General features: G+C 42.1%; 1 protein-coding gene across 3 annotated transcripts in view; it reads right to left on the bottom strand.

Moving 5' to 3' along the window:
• LOC139765906 (kinesin heavy chain-like) overlaps positions 1-13853 on the bottom strand; it is a 909514-nt gene that overhangs the window by 270216 nt on the left and 625445 nt on the right. For all 3 annotated transcript variants that reach the window (XM_071693874.1, XM_071693867.1, XM_071693860.1), the window contains exons 8-9: positions 13204-13349; positions 887-974 (exon numbers count right to left, since the gene is read on the bottom strand). In XM_071693874.1, coding sequence (XP_071549975.1) covers positions 887-974; positions 13204-13349 — 234 coding nt within the window. The remainder of the gene's footprint in view (positions 1-886; positions 975-13203; positions 13350-13853) is intronic.

Below are 13853 nucleotides of genomic sequence, written 5' to 3' on the forward strand. Positions count from 1 at the left end.
CAGTTAAAATATTCACCAAAATACAGTCAATATGTTCAGCGTCATCATAAAAGCTCACCATCGTCCTTGTACCGTCAGGTAACTCACGGCGTTGGGAAATTTATACATTAACAAGATTAGCCTTAACCAGAGAGCTCATGCCGAGCCTCAGTGTACGACGATGACCAGCTCTAAGAGCCTGATTAACGTAACAGAATAGCACCAGGGAGGATTACAGGGGTCACACACGCCGTGGTCACGACTCACCCGGTGATTACAGCAGCTTAGAAGTTGATTTCTCCAGCAGGCCGCCACCAGGACACGTTACAGTTAGGTTTTTTAAGTGCAATAAGCATGGCTGAGGCATAATTAATCGTGTTTTCCTGTATCTAAAGGTACACCCAGGGCTGGCTAGAACACTACATTAAGTGAGGGCAATTGAAGGAGTTGACCTCTAAAAAGAATTACCAGAAATATAGAAAACCTGGACATCATAATAACACGACTGAGTGTAAAAGCTGGACGCCATCGTTGATCATCAAACTTCGGGAAGATTACCATGTAAAGTATCTTTACTTGCTATGGTCATGTGATGAGTGTTGGTGACAGTGTGGAGTGTCGCAGGGGAAGTGGTCACTCACTAGCTAGAGGTATACAAGGTGTGGGGAGGGTGTTATGGTGATGCTGTGGTTGGTGTGGGCGGTGGTCATGTGAAGGACGTTCTGGTAGCCATGTGGAGAGTGTTGTGATGTTCATGTGAATGATAATGCGGTGGTGACCACATGGAGGGATGTTGTGATGGCCATGTGGAGGGTGTTCTAATGTGGAGGGTAGCCATGAGAAGGGTGATACGATGGCAGAGTGAGGGATGATACACCAGTAGTGTTCAGGTGGACCTACACCTCACCTTCTCTTTCTCCTTGTTGTACCGCCGCTTCCATTCCTCGGCCGTCAGCTCTTCGTTCACAGTGACGCAATTCTTGATGGTCTTGGCTCTGTAGTGACAAAAATGTAAGAAGGTTACCAGTCCGTACTATTAATGTAAGAAGGTTACCAGTTCGTACTATTAACCAATCTGTTCATAATTGTCTGATATATTTTCCTGATGCACGTGTTGGGTGTATAGATAACATTAGTACCTGCTATTCATTTTGCAAGTATTCTCCATCAATGATTTCTTTGCGAGTTAAAATATTGAAATATACGTCACAAACGAACGAATCGGTGTGACGCAAACTAGTTATCTTATCAATTAAGACAACAGAGCATTGCAAATACAACTGTCACTTTACCATCACTTGGCAGTTTTATTATATAGACCTGTAATAATTAGTTTTTCAGAGGGTTGATGTGAGGGTTCATGCTGAAGAAAATCATACACTGCAAGTGTACAGTAACTGCTACTGTACTTAACCCATGTAGCTGCATCACTTTTCTTATAACTAACTTGATGGTCTGACAAATCTACGAACACACTATGTAGGATAAAGTTGTATAAGCGGCAGGTCTGAAGCCTAACTCCTTTTCAAATTCGTTTTCACTCACCTTTACGATGTCGGTCCTCCATGAAAAAAACAATTCCAATACATAACATAAAAGTATCATATCACATGAAAAATCTATGTCATACCAGTTGATGGATACATAAACCTCTGAACATTTAAACATAAAAATCCTCTCAAATAGTTTTATATCACTGAGAGCAGTCACTCGCTATATATGCACAGTCAGTGTATGTGATCTTGATTTTATCCTTAACCCAGAAAATATACATTTTTCCGTTGTTTGATGTTCAGTATTTTGATGTTGTCGGCCTTAATAACTCTTGCAGCTGACTGGCCTAAAGCCCACGCAACCAACCAACCAATTCGAACCATTTCCATTAGTGTGAGAGATGGGTAGATTAGATAGAAAGCGACGAAGCTCATAATCTAATCTAATCTAACACCCTTCGCGTTACATACGTATGCAACAGGTTTTCACCGATCATTCCCCGTCATGCATTAATTCTTACCAAACTTGCTGCTCAACGCGGAGGTATATGAACAACGAATATAATGCAATGAACTCTCGCCACCACAGTACGTACAGTATCCCACGATAGCAGCTTTCGACCTGCTACTATTAGTGTGGAAACTTGTGCTCTTAATTGGCTACGAAATCCATTATATATAAACAATTATACGATGACAAGTAATCGAATACCCTTAGTGTTTATATATATATATATATATATATATATATATATATATATATATATATATATATATATGATACTTTGCTGCTGTCTCACGCATTAGCGAAATAGCGCAAGGAAACAGACGAAAAAATGGCCCAACCCACCTACACACACCATGTACATACATAAACGCCCTCACATGCACATAAACATACCTATACATTTCAACTTATACATACATATACATACACAGGCACATACATATAAACACAAGTACATATTCATACATGCTGCCTTCATTCGTTCCCGCCACCACCCCGCCACACATGAAATGGCACCCCCTCTCCCCGGGTGCACACGAGGTAGCGCTAGGAAAAGACAACAAAGGCCCCATTCGTTCACACTCAGTCTCTAGCTTCATGTGTAATGCACCGAGACCACAGCTCCCTTTCCACATCCAGGCCCCACAAAACTTTCCATGGTTTACCCCAGACGCTTCACATGCCCTGGTTCAATCCACTGACAGCACGTCGACCCCGGTATACCACATCGTTCCGAATCACTTTTCCCTTGCACGGATTTCCCCCTCCTGTATGTTCAGTCCTCGATCACTCAAAATCTTTTTCACTCCATCCTTTCACCTCCAATTTGGTTTCCCACTTCTCTCGTTCCCTCCGCCTCTGACACATATATTCTCTTTGCCAATCTTTCCTCACTCATTCTCTCCATGTGACCAAACCATTTCAATACACCCTCTTCTGCTCTCTCAACCACACTCTTTTTATTACCATACATCTCTCTTACCCTTTCAGTACTTGATCAAACCACCTCACCTCATATTGTCCTTAAACATCTCACTTCCAACACATCCATCCTCCTCCGCACAACCGTATCTATAGCCCATGCCTCACAACCATATAACGTTGTTGGAACCACTATTCCTTCAAACATACCCATTTTTGCTCCTCGAGATAACGATCTCGCCTTCCACAAATTCTTTAACGCTCCCAGAACCTTCGCCCCGTCCTCTACCCTGTGACTCATTTCCGCCTCCATGGTTCCATCCGCTGCCAAATGCACTCCCAGATATCTAAGACACTTCACTTCCTCTAGTTTTTCTCCATTCAAACTTACCTCCGAATTTGACCCTCGACCCTATATATATATATATATATATATATATATATATATATATATATATATATATATATATATATATATGGGCTATGGATAGAGTTGTGCGCAGGAGGATGGATGTGCTGGAAATGAGATGTTTGAGGACAATGTGTGGTGTGAGGTGGTTTGATCGAGTGAGTAACGTAAGGGTAAGAGAGATGTGTGGAAATAAAAAGAGCGTGGTTGAGAGAGCAGAGGAGGGTGTTTTGAAGTGGTTTGGGCACATGGAGAGAATGAGTGAGGAAAGATTGACCAAGAGGATATATGTCTCGGAGGTGGAGGGAACGAGGAGAAGAGGGAGACCAAATTGGAGGTGGAAAGATGGAGTGAAAAAGATTTTGTGTGATCGGGGCCTGAACATGCAGGAGGGTGAAAGGAGGGCAAGGAATAGAGTGAATTGGAGCGATGTGGTATACCGGGGTTGACGTGCTGTCAGTGGATTGAATCAAGGCATGTGAAGCGTCTGGGGAAAACCATGGAAAGCTGTGTAGGTATGAATATTTGCGTGTGTGGACGTATGTATATACATGTGTATGGGGGGGGGGGGGGTTGGGCCATTTCTTTCGTCTGTTTCCTTGCGCTACCTCGCAAACGCGGGAGACAGCGACAAAGTATAAAAAAAAAAAAAAAAAAGTTTGTTGAGTATTCCTGGTAAATTATATGGGAGGGTACTGATTGAGAGGGTGAAGGCATGTACAGAGCATCAGATTGGGGAAGAGCAGTGTGGTTTCAGAAGTGGTAGAGGATGTGTGGATCAGGTGTTTGCTTTGAAGAATGTATGTGAGAAATACTTAGAAAAGCAAATGGATTTGTATGTAGCATTTATGGATCTGGAGAAGGCATATGATAGAGTTGATAGAGATGCTTTGTGGAAGGTATTAAGAATATATGGTGTGGGAGGAAAGTTGTTAGAAGCAGTGAAAAGTTTTTATCGAGGATGTAAGGCATGTGTACGTGTAGGAAGAGAGGAAAGTGATTGGTTCTCAGTGAATGTAGGTTTGCGGCAGGGGTGTGTGATGTCTCCATGGTTGTTTAATTTGTTTATGGATGGGGTTGTTAGGGAGGTAAATGCAAGAGTTTTGGAAAGAGGGGCAAGTATGAAGTCTGTTGGGGATGAGAGAGCTTGGGAAGTGAGTCAGTTGTTGTTCGCTGATGATACAGCGCTGGTGGCTGATTCATGTGAGAAACTGCAGAAGCTGGTGACTGAGTTTGGAAAAGTGTGTGGAAGAAGAAAGTTAAGAGTAAATGTGAATAAGAGCAAGGTTATTAGGTACAGTAGGGTTGAGGGTCAAGTCAATTGGGAGGTGAGTTTGAATGGAGAAAAACTGGAGGAAGTGAAGTGTTTTAGATATCTGGGAGTGGATCTGGCAGCGGATGGAACCATGGAAGCGGAAGTGGATCATAGGGTGGGGGAGGGGGCAAAAATCCTGGGGGCCTTGAAGAATGTGTGGAAGTCGAGAACATTATCTCGGAAAGCAAAAATGGGTATGTTTGAAGGAATAGTGGTTCCAACAATGTTGTATGGTTGCGAGGCGTGGGCTATGGATAGAGTTGTGCGCAGGAGGATGGATGTGCTGGAAATGAGATGTTTGAGGACAATGTGTGGTGTGAGGTGGTTTGATCGAGTGAGTAACGTAAGGGTAAGAGAGATGTGTGGAAATTAAAAGAGCGTGGTTGAGAGAGCAGAAGAGGGTGTTTTGAAGTGGTTTGGGCACATGGAGAGGATGAGTGAGGAAAGATTGACCAAGAGGATATATGTGTCGGAGGTGGAGGGAACAAGGAGAAGAGGGAGACCAAATTGGAGGTGGAAAGATGGAGTGAAAAAGATTTTGTGTGATCGGGGCCTGAACATGCAGGAGGGTGAAAGGAGGGCAAGAAATAGAGTGAATTGGAGCGATGTGGTATACCGGGGTTGACGTGCTGTCAGTGGATTGAAGCAAGGCATGTGAAGCGTCTGGGGTAAACCATGGAAAGCTGTGTAGGTATGTATATTTGCGTGTGTGGACGTATGTATATACATGTGTATGGGGGGGGGGGGTTGGGCCATTCCTTTCGTCTGTTTCCTTGCGCTACCTCGCAAACGCGGGAGACAGCGACAAAGTATAATAAAAAAAAGAAAATAAAAAAAATATATATATATATATATATATATATATATATATATATATATATATATATATATATATATATATATATATATATATATTGATGTGATCGGGGCCTGAACATGCAGGAGGGTGAAAGGCGTGCAAGGAATAGGGTGAATTGGAACGATGTGGTATACCTGGATCGACGTGCTGTCACTGGATTGAACCAGGGCATGTGAAGCGTCTGGGGTAAACCATGGAAAGTTCTGTGGGGCCTGGATGTGGAAAGGGAGCTGTGGTTTCGGTGCATTATACATGGCAGCTAGAGACTGAGTGTGAACGTATGTGGCCTTTGTTTTCTTTTCCTAGCGCTACCTCGCATGGGGAGGGGGTTGTTATTTCATGCGTAACGGGGTGGCGATGGGAATGAATAAAGGCAGACAGTATGAATTATGTACATGTGCATATATGCATATGTCTCTGTGCGTATATATATGTATACGTTGAGATGCATAGGTATGTATATTTGCGTGTGTGGACGTGTATGTATATACATGTGTATGTGGGTGGGTTGGGCCATTTGTTCGTCTGTTTCCTTGCGCTACCTCGCTAACGCGGGAGACAGCGACAAATTAAAATAAATGAATAAATGATATATATATATATATATATATATATATATATATATATATATATATATATATATATATATATATTATCCCTGGGGATAGGGGATTAAGAATACTTCCCACGTATTCCCTGCGTGTCGTAGAAGGCGACTAAAAGGGGAGGGAGCGGGGGGCTGGAAATCCTCCCCTCTCGTTTTTTTTTTTTTTTTTTTTTCCAAAAGAAGGAACAGAGAATTGGGCCAGGTGAAAAGGCCCAGTCCTCTGTTCTTAACGCTACCTCGCTAATGCGGGAAATGGCGAATAGTTTGAAAGAAAAAAAAAAAAAAAAAAAATATATATATATATATATATATATATATATATATATATATATATATATATATATATATATATATATATATATATATATCATTAAATTTTAGGGAGAATAAAAAGATGTTCTGGAAGGAGGTAAATAAAGTGCGTAAGACATGGGAGCAAATGGGAACTTCAGTGAAGGGCGCAAATGGGGAGGTGATAACAAGTAGTGGTGATGTGAGAAGGAGATGGAGTGAGTATTTTGAAGGTTTGTTGAATGTGTTTGATGATAGAGTGGCAGATATAGGGTGTTTTGGTCGAGGTGGTGTGCAAAGTGAGAGGGTTAGGGAAAATGATTTGGTAAACAGAGAAGAGGTAGTGAAAGCTTTGCGGAAGATGAAAGCCGGCAAGGCAGCAGGTTTGGATGGTATTGCAGTGGAATTTATTAAAAAAGGGGGTGACTGTATTGTTGACTGGTTGGTAAGGTTATTTAATGTATGTATGACTCATGGTGAGGTGCCTGAGGATTGGCGGAATGCGTGCATAGTGCCATTGTACAAAGGCAAAGGGGATAAGAGTGAGTGCTCAAATTACAGAGGCATAAGTTTGTTGAGTATTCCTGGTAAATTATATGGGAGGGTATTGATTGAGAGGGTGAAGGCATGTACAGAGCATCAGATTGGGGAAGAGCAGTGTGGTTTCAGAAGTGGTAGAGGATGTGTGGATCAGGTGTTTGCTTTGAAGAATGTATGTGAGAAATACTTAGAAAAGCAAATGGATTTGTATGTAGCATTTATGGATCTGGAGAAGGCATATGATAGAGTTGATAGAGATGCTCTGTGGAAGGTATTAAGAATATATGGTGTGGGTGGAAAGTTGTTAGAAGCAGTGAAAAGTTTTTATCGAGGATGTAAGGCATGTGTACGTGTAGGAAGAGAGGAAAGTGATTGGTTCTCAGTGAATGTAGGTTTGCGGCAGGGGTGTGTGATGTCTCCATGGTTGTTTAATTTGTTTATGGATGGGGTTGTTAGGGAGGTAAATGCAAGAGTTTTGGAAAGAGGGGCAAGTATGAAGTCTGTTGGGGATGAGAGAGCTTGGGAATTGAGTCAGTTGTTGTTCGCTGATGATACAGCGCTGGTGGCTGATTCATGTGAGAAACTGCAGAAGCTGGTGACCGAGTTTGGTAAAGTGTGTGGAAGAAGAAAGTTAAGAGTAAATGTGAATAAGAGCAAGGTTATTAGGTACAGTAGGGTTGAGGGTCAAGTCAATTGGGAGGTGAGTTTTAATGGAGAAAAACTGGAGGAAGTGAAGTGTTTTAGATATCTTGGAGTGGATCTGGCAGCGGATGGAACCATGGAAGCGGAAGTGGATCATAGGGTGGGGGAGGGGGCGAAAATTCTGGGGGCCTTGAAGAATGTGTGGAAGTCGAGAACATTATCTCGGAAAGCAAAAATTGGTATGTTTGAAGGAATAGTGGTTCCAACAATGTTGTATGGTTGCGAGGCGTGGGCTATGGATAGAGTTGTGCGCAGGAGGATGGATGTGCTGGAAATGAGATGTTTGAGGACAATGTGTGGTGTGAGGTGGTTTGATCGAGTGAGTAACGTAAGGGTAAGAGAGATGTGTGGAAATAAAAAGAGCGTGGTTGAGAGAGCAGAAGAGGGTGTTTTGAAGTGGTTTGGGCACATGGAGAGGATGAGTGAGGAAAGATTGACCAAGAGGATATATGTGTCGGAGGTGGAGGGAACAAGGAGAAGAGGGAGACCAAATTGGAGGTGGAAAGATGGAGTGAAAAAGATTTTGTGTGATCGGGGCCTGAACATGCAGGAGGGTGAAAGGAGGGCAAGGAATAGAGTGAATTGGAGCGATGTGGTATACCGGGGTTGACGTGCTGTCAGTGGATTGAATCAAGGCATGTGAAGCGTCTGGGGTAAGCCATGGAAAGCTGTGTAGGTATGTATATTTGCGTGTGTGGACGTATGTATATACATGTGTATGGGGGGGTTGGGCCATTTCTTTCGTCTGTTTCCTTGCGCTACCTCGCAAACGCGGGAGACAGCGACAAAGTATAAAAAAAAAAATATATATATATATATATATATATATATATATATATATATATATATATATATATATATATATATATATAAATATATATATTATGTAAAAGTAACGGGGTCTTCACCAGTAATTTTCCGTCAGGCACCAGAAGTTATGATATTACCGAGCTTACTATCAAACACGGAGGTCTATGAACAACGAATACAGCGCAATGAACGAGTACCTCTATATCAAATGCATTCTCGATCATCATGATTCAAACCGTTGCCGTTGTACTTATACCTCTGCTTTTAACTGCGTTCCGTACGAGTGAGAAGAGGGAGGTGGAAGTAAGTAAAGTAAAAGAAATAATAGTGTTAAGAAATACCAAGAGGTTGAGTGCAAATAGCAAAAAGGTGAGAGTAAATGAAGCTACAGGAATGGGTGAGGATTGGGAGGCCATTAGGCAAGCACGCTGGCATGTGCGAGAGAAGTGTTGCATGCAGAGGGTGGGAGGTGGGCAGGTGAGAAAGGGCTGTGAGTGGCAGGATGACGAAGTAAAGTAGTTAGTAAAAGAGAAAAGAGAGGCGTATGGAGGGTACTTACAGGAAAGAATTGCAAAAGATTAGAAAATATATGAGAAAGCGGCAGGAAGTCAAGTGGGTGGTGCAGGGGCTGAAAACGAGAACAATTAAGGGTTGTTGTGAGAGAGTATCTGCAAATTCGAGGGAGTTAAAGATTGGAAGAAGGCAGATAGTGTGAGAAAAACAAGAGAACAAATGGCGACATCGGTCAATGGGGCAAATGAGGAAGTAGTGACAGACAGGGATGAGGTGAAGAGATGGAGTGAGTATTTTGAATGGTTGTTGAATGTGTTTGATGATAGGGTGGCATATGTTGGTTGATTGGGTCGGGGAGGCAGACGAACAGTAAGTCATGGAAAGTGGTTTGGTGGAGAGACAAGAAGTGATGTAAGCCTTGCGTAAGGTGTGGCAAGGCGGCTGAAGTAGATAGTGCTGCAGTTGAATTTCTTAAGAATAGGGATGACTGTTGTTGACTAACTAGTTAGGAAATTTAAATGTGTGCATGGATCATGGTTGAGGTGCCTGAGGACTGTGTGGAATGAATGTATGGTGTCACTGTATAAAGGCAAGGGGGACAAAGATGAGTGTTCGAATTGTTGAATGTACCTGGAAAGTTGTGTGTGAAACTGGTGATTGTGAGGGTGGTGGCCTGCACAGTGTATCAGAGTGGGGAAGAACAGACTGGTTTTAGGCATGGTTGAGGATGTGTGGATCAGGTCTTTGCGTTTATGAGCGTGTGAGAGAAATAGTTAGAAGAACAGAAAGATCTGTATGCGTCTATTATGGATCTGGAGAGGCACATGATAGGGCTGATAAAGATGCATTTGTAGAAGGTCTTACAAACATATGGCGTTGGAGCAAAGCTATCATAGGAAGCAAGGAATCTTTATCAAAAAAGTAAGGCATGTGTTCGAGTGGGCAGAAAGGAGAGTGAATGGTTCCAGGTGAATGTGGGACTGCAGCAGGGGTGTGTTATGTCAGCGTGGTTGTTTATCGGTGGGTGGTGTGGAAGGTCGAGGCAAGGGTCCTGGACAGAGGGGCTGGTATGAAGTCTGAAGAGGTTAAGGGGCGTGGGAGGTGTGTTAGTTGTTGTTGTTATTGGTGCCACAACCCTGGTGGAAGATTCGAGTGAGAAACTCCAGAAGATAGAGTCTGAGTCTTAAAGTGTGTGTTAAATGACGAGGCTGAGAGTAAATGTAAGTAAAAGAAAGGTTGATAGGTTTAGCAGGGCAGAGGAAAATACCACCACAGTTAGCAAAACATCACAGTCAGCACAACACCGAGTTTGAGAGGAGAAAACTTAGAGGAAGTGAAGTGTTTTAGGTACCAGGGAGTGGACATAGCAGAGAATGGAATCAAGGAAGCAGAAGTGAGTCATAGGATGGGTGAGACGTGGAAGGTTCTACGAGCATTGAGGAATGTGTGAAAGGAGAGGGCGTTACCTGGGAAGGTGAAAATGATTGTGTGAATGATAATATGTATGTATATATATATATATATATATATATATATATATATATATATATATATATATATATATATATATATATTCTTTTTTTTTCAAACTATTCGCCATTTCCCGCGTTAGCGAGGTAGCGTTAAGAACAGAGAACTGGGCCTTTGAGGGAATATCCTCACCTGGCCCCCTTCTCTGTTCCTTCTTTTGGAAAATTAAAAAAAAAAAATAATGAGAGGGGAGGATTTCCAGCCCCCCGCTCCCTCCCCTTTTAGTCGCCTTCTACGACACGCAGGGAATACGTGGGAAGTATTCTTTCTCCCCTATCCCCTATATATATATATATATATATATATATAATCATCCACAAACCATCCACACCAATGAAGAGGAAAGCTATGAAAAACCTACATAAAATCCACTTCAAAACAACTGCTCACTCACCCTTCATTCCTCGTGACACAAGCATTGCAGTAAAACTTTAGAGAAGTCTTGTGCAACAGGTCCTGACGACATACAACACTTTGGCCCAGTTGCAATCCAAGGTACAATTTACACAACATAATCGATAACACCTAGAAACATGCTAACATATCAATAATATAACCCTCCAAATCACCCAGCTCCTCCTCTTACCTCCCTATATCATATTCGTCTTCAATATTCAAACTCTTTGAAAAAGTGATCCACAACAAACTGGCGAAGGTATCTTATTCTCACATACACACATTGGCCTTAGACGTAACCACTCCTCTACCACGATACACATTGACCTCACACAACTTATCCTAAATGACTTAAACCAACGACAGCCATCCCCCTGCAGAATATTAGTGGCAATGCACATAGACAAAGCATTTAGCACTAGTTCTTGACAAAATATCACACAAAAGAAACTTGAACCATCCTCCACATCCGCTTAACCTCTACAACCCTTAAGCTCAACAAGGAAGTCTTCCCAAGGAGCAGTTCTATCTCCATCCCTCTTCAAGCTCTTCCTAAATGACCTTCAGTAGACCACACTGTGAGAAGTCGTTTCAAATGCACACGACTTTACAGCAAGATCACAACACTCTGACACCACAGAAGCAAAAAGAAACAAAAAAAACCCCCACAGCACACAACAGGAACATTGGTTCACCCGGTACAAAGCGTCTGCATCTCCACAGAAGTCTAGTCGCCCTTTTAACCTCAAGCAGACAAAGATCCAACCTGCATCCTTCCCCCACCTTGACTGGCCTATCGCTCCCACTCAACAAAACACCAACTATTCTGGGGTAACAAATACAGCACATATATGACATTCATCAAATTGAAAAAAAATGATAAAATCAAAAGAGAAGAAACAAACAAATTATCTCAAAACACTAAATGGTACCAGATTCGGCCAAGAAAAAGGAATCCCATAGTATTCTCTTCGGAAAATGTATCTACTCCATTCTAAGCTACGCGTCACTTGCTTGGTCATATACTCTCCTTAAAGCAATGATAAAAGAAAAATAGAAAAAAAAAAAAACCTGTAAACCACACATACCAGATCTCTCAAAACAATCGCTGGCAACCGAGCAACCGTAAACAACACCTACGCAATGAAACGAAGATCCTCCTACCTCTGTGTGCTCTGCACTCATTCTTTGCAACATCAGTAAATCCTTCCAATCCATTCCACTCCATAACTACTCACCAGCTCCCAAGCAGAAATAAGAAGCCTACCCTTGTTCCACAGTTCAGCAACTTATGCTCACAGATCCCCCAACTCCAGCAAACGTTAAATTGACAAAACATTTACACACGGATGTGGCCTGACAAGCACTAAACAACCGCTCACCCATTTGCCTGAAGCATCCACTCCAGCAGAAATACAACCCTCTAAAGCCACACTCCCCAGACATATACGAGTTACACTTTCTCGTTCACGCTCTGGACACCATCCATCCCTACAAAACTGCAAACATATGTTCAACACAACTTAAGCCCCATTATACTCACGATGCAACTACCACAATGAAGACACTGAACACTGCTTAAATGCCCCGAACCCCCCTCCCCCCCCACACACACACACACATTAGTACACTTCATGACCTATGGTCCAGCCCAGCGGATGTGGGTGGGTAAGATGGAGAAGGGAGACGAGAAGGAAAAACGTGAGGAAAAAGCATAATAAGACTGAAAATGACTCAGCTCTACTGAAACAAATGGTACCTGCCTTCAGGACCAATAATCTTCAACGTATATCTTCTGTTTTTAATGGTTAGAAGAAAGTCCCAAAACAGCCGTGACTGGCAGGCCAAAATATAAGAAATATCATCTGCAGACAGACATGGCTGCTCTTGATTCAATCAGTGCAGATTAATACCTGTGTACCAACTAAACGCAAAGAATACAAATTTATCGTTACTGCAATCATGAAGAAGCGCTATGTACACAAATGATAGATGGACAGCGATGAAGGAAACCCCTAACTATACATACTTAATCCGAGGTATGCAAAGAATTATAAGCTTCACCTGTTTTAGTATGGATAACCTTGACATCGTGCCTTCATACTTGTACTTACTAACCTTCCAATTTGGCTTTCTGTTCGTGACCATTCTTACATCAAAGTACACTGACTCGTAGTTTAATCCTATCCCGAGAAGTATCTAATTCTTTTATGAAATCATGACGAAAACACGGCTGTTGTCTGATTACTTTCGAGAACTTTAATATCAGTTTCCTAAATCAAATGTGTACATTATAAACTTTAAGTGACTTCAAGGTCAATCAGACTCACCTCTTGCCGAAATCTAAAGTAGATCTGGTTTCAGCCTCATTGAAGGAAGCTGGAGATGCGCAGATGACAATGGTAGTGCGAGCATTGCCTCCCAAACTCTCTTGCAGGATACGCGTCAGCTTGGAGTCACGGTAAGGCACATGAGTCTGCAGGACATAGAGAGGATTCCTGTACTTGAAGGAATCTTTATGGAGGCCGTAGTTCACACCACATCATATGAAGGGAGTATATGCATCTGATTATGTATACAAACATACTGAGTAAAAATAAGAATGCTCCTAAGTTGTGCTCCTAAACATACCACCGCTTTTCAAAACATGTGATCAGAAAAACCTCTTGATTTGCACCAAATGTGTTTGTACACAAGAAATTACCACTTCCTTGATCAGGAGAACCTATCACTCTATCATTAATATATCTTCTTATGGAAGTTTCTTGAAAGCAGAGGTGCCACTCACAATACTATAAAGCTCTTTTGTCAAACAATTGCTAGAAAATATCAAAGGGTACAGAGTTACAAAGGAATTCAAAGAACGACCAGCTACTGGGTCCTTACGAGGCTGTTTGTGATAGTGGTAGAGATCAAAATCCTAGAGACTGGTGTTGTAAGAGTAGAAATGCATAAATATGACTTAGGGAGAAATTCGCGT

The sequence above is a fragment of the Panulirus ornatus genome, chromosome 4, assembly GCF_036320965.1.
Source record: "Panulirus ornatus isolate Po-2019 chromosome 4, ASM3632096v1, whole genome shotgun sequence".
NCBI classification, from domain to species: domain Eukaryota; kingdom Metazoa; phylum Arthropoda; class Malacostraca; order Decapoda; family Palinuridae; genus Panulirus; species Panulirus ornatus.